General features: G+C 49.1%; 1 protein-coding gene across 1 annotated transcript; it reads right to left on the bottom strand.

The window, feature by feature from the left end:
- Positions 1-3,823: 3,823 nt before the first annotated feature.
- Khdc3l (KH domain containing 3 like, subcortical maternal complex member) lies at positions 3,824-6,415 on the bottom strand. The gene is made up of 4 exons (XM_051197409.1): positions 6,226-6,415; positions 5,873-6,052; positions 5,198-5,676; positions 3,824-5,017 (listed from the first exon to the last, which is right to left on the bottom strand). The coding sequence occupies exons 1-4, from the start codon at positions 6,392-6,394 to the stop codon at positions 4,148-4,150; spliced, it is 1,698 nt and encodes a 565-aa protein (XP_051053366.1). The 5' UTR covers positions 6,395-6,415; the 3' UTR covers positions 3,824-4,147.
- Positions 6,416-8,032: the final 1,617 nt, after the last annotated feature.

The following is an 8,032-nucleotide window of genomic DNA, read 5'->3' as shown; positions in this document are numbered from 1 at the left end:
TGTACATGAGGCTGGAGATTAACAGCTTAAGTGCACTTGTCCTTCCCAATGGTGGCACATGCCTATATCCCAGCACTTGGAAGGCAGAGGCAGAAGGATCAGAAATTCTTCCTTTGAAAGTTATCTTAGACACATCCATTAAGTGCAGAGATAGAAAGGGACATTGTGTCCCTTCCTTTCAAAACAGTCAAGGAAATCCTTTCCCAAAGTCCAGTATTTAGACCAAAGCCAGTATTTCCTCGGGCACTTAAAGATATTTCCTACTTAGCCAGGCAGTGATGGCACACACCTATAATCCATCCCAGCACTCTGGAAGCAGAGGCAGATAGATCTCTGAGTTCGAGGCCAGAAGCCAGCCTTGTCTACCCAGTGAATTTCAGGACAGGCCCCAAAGCTACAGAAAAACACTGTCTCAAAAAAAAAAAAAGGGGGGGGGGGTATTTCCTACTTGCTAAAAGGAGTAATTCTTATCTCTGGCAAAAGATATGTATGGCTCTCATAGACTGTGGTGTTTTGACATTCACATGTCAAGGTTGACCCCTCCCCCCCAGGTACCATAAAACACACACACACACAACCCAGGTGTCATAATAACACACACACATACACTCACCCTGCTGCTTCTGCTTTCGTGGAAACAGCCTTAACAATTTATAATAACTTTCCTTTTCACCCATGCAGTGGCTATTTGGTTTCTTTACTATATCCAACATACTGTAACTTTGTAGTCTTTCTTGTAAAACAGCAAACTGGAAGCCCCTGTGGTGGTACACTATAATCTCTGCTTTTGGAAGACAGAGGCAAGGTCATCTTCCACTATGTAGCAAACTAGATATTCTGGCTTCATGAGACCATTTGCAGCCCCTACTTCCTACCCCAAGAGCCTGTAGTCCCATCACTTGGGAAGCTGAGGAGGACACATTGCCACAAGTCCCAGACCAGCCCTGGCTATACTGAGAGACCCTGTCACAAGCCCATGGAACCTGCAAAGAGAATGTCATTATACCATTTAAGCCAAGGTGGTGCCTCACTGCTGGGATCCTACTGCTTTGGAGACCAGGGCAGTAAAACCACAAGCCAACAAGAGCTACAGACCAAGACTTTGGAGAGGAGAAACATTTGCAGGAAAACAGATGAAGTGCAACATTAAAAAAAAAAAAAATTAAAGCCATTTCAGAAAGACAATTTTTTTTTAATCATTATAGGGGATCTAAATTCAAATAAGTTAAAAGCAGAAAGGGACTGTATTAGTTGGGTTTGTGTGTCAACTTGACACAAGCTACAGTCATCAGAAGGAGCCTCAATTGAAGAAATGCCTTGATGAGATCCAGCTCATTTAGTGATCCATGGGGGAGGGCCCAGCCCACAGTGGGTGGTGCCATCCCTGGGTTGCTGATCCTGGGCTCTCTAAGGTGGATTGAGCAAGCCATAAGAAGCAAGCCAGTAAGCAGCACCCCTCCATGGCCTCTGCATCAGCTCCTGACTCCAGGACACTGCCCTGGTTTGAGTTCCTGTCCTGACTTCCTTCAGTGAAGAACAGCAAATGCTAATGTGTAAGCCAAATAGACCCTTTCCTACACAACTTGCTTTTTGAGCCAGGCGTTGGTGGCACACATCCTTAATCCCAGCACTGGGGAAGGATGAGGCACGTGGATCTCTGTGAGTTGAGTCCAGCCTGGTCTACAGAGTTAGTTCCAGGACAGGCTCCAAAATAATAAAAACTTGCGTTTTGGTTATGGTGCTTCATTACAACCCTAAGACAGGAACAAAGATAACGACCGGCAAATGTAACCAAAGTCCACGTTAGCCAGGCTATAGTGTCACATGCCTTTAATCTCAGTACTCAGGAGGTAGAGGCAGGGGACCTCTTAAGTTTGAGTTCTGCCAGGTCTATAGAGTTGAATTCCAGGACAGTTTCCAAAACTACAGAGAAACCCTGTCTCAAAAAAAAAAAAAAAAAAAAAAAAAAAAAGTTCATGTTATGCATGCATATGTCACCACGAAACCCATTTATACTGTTCATAAAGTATACTGTTCCTAAAGTAAAAGATATAATTATGGTTTTAAAAATCTTCGGAGTTGGCCAGATGCAGTGGTACGCTCCAATAATCCCGTCATTTAGGAGGTAGAAACAGGTAGATCAAGAGTTCAGAGTCTGCTGAGTGGTGGTGCTAAACTCCTATAATCCCAGTGCTTAGGAGGCAGAGGATATCTGAGTTCGAAGCCAACCTGCTCTACAGGACTGAGTTCCACAAAGACCAGTGCTACAGAGATCCCATCTCAAAACAACCCTAAAAAGAAGTTGAGCTTCTCCCAAAGCTATATGAGTTCAAGTCCTATTTCCACTACTATATATAAAGACCTAATATGGTGGCACATGCTTTTAATTCCAGGAGAGGCAGAGACAGATGAGGCCAGCCTGGTCTATATATTGAGTTTCAGGCTAGCCAGGGCTACATAAGATCAAGAAAACAAAAATAAGCAAATATAATCACCTGCATCTATTTCCTTTGGTGCTGGGGAGCCAATCCAGGGCCCTGTGCATTTAGGGGAAGCACTTGCCACTATGCTACATCATAGCCAAAGTAAAATCAGTCATTCTGAGCAAATTTTTTCTTCAAGACAGTTTCTCTGTATTGCTTTGGAGCCTGTCCTGGAACTAGCTCTATAGACCAGGCTGGCCTCGAACTCACAGAGATCTGCCTGCCTCTGCCTCCCAAGTGCGAATTAAAGGCATGTGCCATTAAAGCTCTGAAATTCTGAGCAATCTTACATCTACCTGGACCTAACTTATTTACAGACAGGAGTAGACAAGATGCTGGTTCCTCATATCTGGAATTAACAATGCCCAGTCTTCTCATGATGTAAGATAAAGAGAAATGGCTCACCAGGAAATCCTAGCACTCAGAAGGCAGAGGCAAGCAGATCTCTTTAGAGTTCTAAGCCAGCCTAGACTACAGTATGACTCATAAGCCAGCCTCAAAAAGAACATGCCACAGAGAGATTCCTTAAACTTGGTATCCCATCCTCAAGTCGACTCTATATTCTGATTTGTCACCCAGAACATGGAAGCTCTACTTCAAATGTGCCAAGCCCAGGCTCTGCTCCCCCATCCTCAGTGATTATCTCCTAGAATTTCTGGTACAGGGTCTCACTGTGCAGCTCTGGCTGGCCTAGAACTTGCTATGTACACCAGGAGGTCCCTGAAATTCCCAGAGGTCTGCCTGCCCCAGATTCCCCAGGGCTGGGCCGAAAGGCATGTAGCCCCACAACTTGCCTCCTGGAATTTAAATGAAAAACGTCAGTCACAATTATTCCTGTCAGCTGTTATCCCTGCCACCTGAATGTTTCCATGCAAATCTAAAGCACTCAACTGTGTCCACCTCAGACTTTTAAGGGTCCTCAACCCACAAGCTCTCCAAGTTCAGAAAACTCAGATGACCCCAGAAAAGTCCTAAAGCTGACAGCACTGTGGTCCCAGGCATCCTGTAATTCCCCCCCTCCCAGAGGAACAACAGCCACAACCAGAAATAGCTAGTGGCAACTAGACACAACCAAATGGACCTTTTGAAGCCAGTTTTATTAAGTAAGCAAGTTTCAAACCCTAGTCTGTTCAAGGCCCCTTGAGCCAAACAGCAGGTGGGAGAGTAATGACCCTGCAGGTCAGCTCCATCCCTGCCAGATGGTAGGGACCAACAATCCTAGAGATTCCACCCTCAAGGAAGGTAACAAAGTGTCCAACAGCACTTGGCTGAGCAGTGTTCCCTTTCTACTATCCAAATAACACACCTTGGGGGATGCAATTCTTTATTGGAATATTTTCAGCTTTATTTATAAACATTTAACAAAGTTTTAGATCTTCCATTCATCCCAGGCTAGCCTGGGAACTTGAGAGCACCCTGCCTCTGCCTCCAGGAGCTGAGGTTACAGATGTGCACCGCATTTATTCTGGCTCAACCCTGGGTCACCTTTATTACTTGGTAAGTGGTTCCCAGCTGGCTCAAAAGGCTGCTGGGCTCTCATCTCATGGCTCTCCATAGAAGAACTCTTGGTGTTGCCGCCCCGCCTCAAGAACAACCTCGAGAAATTCTGGGACTGAGCCTCGGAGACCTCTACAGAATGCTGCTGGATGGCAGCCTCATAGACTTCAATGGGAGACTGAAGTGTGCTCGGTGGCAGCTTCACTAGCCTCCACAAGATCCTGCTGGGTGTCAGCATCACCGACCTCTAGGGGAGTCTGCTGGGCAACAGCATCACTGACCTCCACTGGAGCCAGCTGGGCAGCGGCATCACTAACCTCTAGGGGAGCCTGCTGGGGAGCAGCATCACGGACCTCTAAGGGAGTCTGCTGGAATGCAACATCACCAACTTCCTCAGGAGCCAGCTGAGTAGCAGCATCACTGACCTCTAGGGGAGCCTGCTGGGCTGCAGCATCTCCGATCTCCAGGGGAGCCAGCTGGGTAGGAGCATCACCAACCTCCATGGGAGCCAGCTGGGTAGGAGAATCACTGACCTCCAGGGGAGTCTGCTGGGTAGGAGCGTCACCGACTTCCACGGGAGCCAGCTGGGCAGCAGCATCACCAACCTCTAGGGGAGCCTGCTGTGCTGCACCATCACTGACCCCTAGGGTTGTCTGCTGGGTAGGAGCATCACCGACTTTCACGGGAGCCAGCTGGACAGCAGCATCACAAACCTCCAGGGGAGTCTGCTGGGCAGCAGCATCCCCAACCTCCAGGGGAGCCAGCTGGGTAGGAGCATCACTGACTTCCACTGGAGCCAGCTGGGCAACAACATCACAAACCTCCAGGGGAGTGTGCTGGGCCCCAGCATCCCTGACCTCCAGGGGAGCCTGCTGGACCACAGCATCACCGACCTCTAGAGGTGTCTGCTGGGTAGGAGCATCACCGACTTCCACGGGAGCCAGCTGGGCAGCAGCATCACAGACCTCCAGGGGAGCCAGCTGGGTAGGAGCATCACCGACTTCCACGGGAGCCAGCTGGGCAGCAGCATCACGGACCTCTAGGAGAGTCTGCTGGGCAGCAGCATCCCCGACCTCCAGGGGAGCCAGCTGGGTAGGAGCATCACTGACTTCCACTGGAGCCAGCTGGGCAACAGCATCACAAACCTCCAGGGGAGTGTGCTGGGCCGCAGCATCCCCAACCTCCAGGGGAGCCTGCTGGACCACAGCATCACCGACCTCTAGAGGTGTCTGCTGGGTAGGAGCATCACCGACTTCCACAGGCGCCAGCTGGGCAGCAGCATCACAGACCTCTAGGGGAGCCAGCTGAGTGGCAGCATCACGGACCTTCAGGGGAGTCTGTTGGGTGGCAACATCACGGACCTCCACAGGAGCAGGCTGGGTGGCAACATCACGGACCTCCACAGGAGCAGGCTGGGTGGCAGCTTCCTGAACCTCCACAGGAGCAGGCTGGGTGGCAGCATCACGGACCTCCACAGGAGCAGGCTGGGTGGCAACATCACGGACCTCCACAGGAGCAGGCTGGGTGGCAACATCACGGACCTCCACAGGAGCAGGCTGGGTGGCAGCCTCCTGAACCTCCACAGGAGCAGGCTGGGTGGCAGCCTCCTGAACCTCCACAGGAGCAGGCTGGGTGGCAGCCTCCTGAACCTCCACAGGAAGACACTGGGTCTCAGCCTCTTGCAAAAGGTCCTTCTCTGTGTTACAATGAAAGCAGTGTAAGGAGACTGATACAGACAGTCACCCTTGGGGGTACAGTAGGGGACAAAGTTTCCCAAACACAGGGTTATCTAGCCTCCTACAACATTTCCAAAATCTGTTTTCCCCAGTGGATCCCTCCCAAGGAACCAGGGTTTGCTGGGCAGAATAACACTACCTACTCCCAGCCCATACCTTTCATTGTTTTCTTGCAGAAATAGTCAGCCAAGTTTGAGATCATCTGTGAAACGTCCTTTTGGTGATACCGAGGCCCGAATATCAAAATCTCAGCTTCCCCTTCAGGATCCCACTGGTTCACTTGAAGCAAGGTACCCGTCATACGCTCGGCATGTGGAATGTACTCTCCATCCCTACCTAAGCAGGGAACCGGAGAAACATGAGGCTGAGGTGGCTTTCACTTGAGGCAGCAGGGTGGAGGTGGTACAGGCCTGGGGCCACAGCCACCGGACAGGCTTTCTCTACAGGACATACTCAGACATAGACGTCAGGAGAAAGGTTACACAGCCTTCCCTTCCCAAGTCACTCACCAAACATCGCTTCCACGAGCCAAGCATCCACGTACATTGCTTTTGGATCATCCAGATACTCGGTATGGAACCACTTGGGCAGCTTGCTGGAGTCTCCAACAACTTCAAATAAGGTCCCTTCTTTGTGTTGCAGCTTGACGAGCGACTTAAAGCTCTTAAAAGTAGCCATATTGCACCAGTATTGCTGCAAATACCCTGTACAACTCTGAACCAAGAAAACCAAGGAAAAGGTCTCTCTGGCGAGCTGTATTTTAAGGGCTGTTTGCTAGCTCCTCCCCACACTTGTCCTTCCAATCGGATCTCAGGCCTTGCTTCCCACTCCCAGAAGCCCCGCCTGTCTCCAAGGCCTCACAGATAGACTGGCTGCACCTGTGAGAGGGATGCCTTACACCTAAAGAGAGAGACTGGTTTCTGGTCTTCAGACACTTGTTGGGGCCTGGACGTAGTTGTGCTCACCTTTAATCCCAGCACTTGGGAGGCAGAGGCAAATGGATATCTGTGAGTTCGAGGTCAGCCTAGTCTACAGAGAGTTCCAGGACAGCCAGGGCTACACAGAGAAACCCTGTCTTGAAACACAAAACCAAAACAAACAAGAAAAACAAACCACAACAACAGAAAAAGATACATGTTAGGAAGCAGCAGGCATGCTAAGTGTGATCACAGGGAGTTGAGGACAGTCTGCCCAACGTGAGGAAGACTCATCTTACTTCAAGGCCAGTTAAGTCTTACATATTCCCTGCACCTTAGCTCTGAGTTGCTTGCCCCAGCTAACAAATGCCCACATCCTTTTTCTATTTCTTTTGGTTTTGAGACAGGATCTTGCTAAGTAGCCTGCTCAGGCAGGAATTAAGACATACTCCAGTATAACTGGGCTTCCTGAATTCTTTTACTTTCTAGACACAGCTGGGCAGGGGCAAAAGAAAACACTTTTAGTGAAGGCAACGCTACACATGGCTTCCTAACTGAAGAGAATCTTAAATTCGCAAAGCCTCCTTTATCTAAACAGTGGAATTACATTTCCATTTAGTTTCCTGTTCACTTTGTTTATTCATTGAGATCTAAGAGAATGAAATTATTTGCGGGTGGTGGTGCACACCTTTAATCCTAGCACTTTGGAGGCAGAAGCAGGCAGCTCTCTATGAGAAGAAACGCTGTCTAGGGGTTGAAAGAAAGAGGGAGAGCAAGAGACCAAGGAAAGGAAGGAGGGGAGGGAGGGAGAGAGGATGAAATCACAACCCCCCTGAGGTCAGCAGTTCGGATCTCATCCCAGCCGGAACTCAATCTGCTCTTGTTCGTCTTGTGTAGGAAGGGTCTAGGCGACTGAAGGTATTTAAAAAGAGGCCCCAAAGGGTCTTGAGATGAGAGCAGAATTAAGAGGTAGAAAAAAAAACAACACATTTGGGTGATCAGATTATAAACTTCTGTGGGTCTGCAGAATAGTGCTTAAAACTACATTTTAAGATTTAAGATTTATTTTTAAAGTATTATTATAATTTGGTTTTTCAAGACAGGGTCTCTCTATGTGACAGTCCTGGCTGTCCTGGAACTAGCTTTGCAGACCAGCCTGGCCCCAAACTGGCTAAAATCCACCTGCTTCTGACTCCCAAGTGTGAGAACTAAAGGTGTGGGCTACCACGGCCCTGCTGGGTGTGGGCTGCTCCTCCTCCTCCTACTTCTTCTGCTTCTTCTTCCTCCTCCTCTGCTTTGTGTTGTTGTTTTTCGAGACAGGGTTTCTCTGTGTAGCTCTGTAGACCAGGCTGCCCTCAAACTCACAGAGATCCGCCTGCCTCTGCTTCCTTAAATGCTA

Source organism: Phodopus roborovskii, unplaced genomic scaffold, assembly GCF_943737965.1.
Source record: "Phodopus roborovskii unplaced genomic scaffold, PHOROB, whole genome shotgun sequence".
NCBI classification, from domain to species: Eukaryota; Metazoa; Chordata; class Mammalia; order Rodentia; family Cricetidae; genus Phodopus; species Phodopus roborovskii.
Note: the sequence above shows the minus strand (reverse complement) of the source record. Positions and strands in the feature narration are given on the sequence as shown.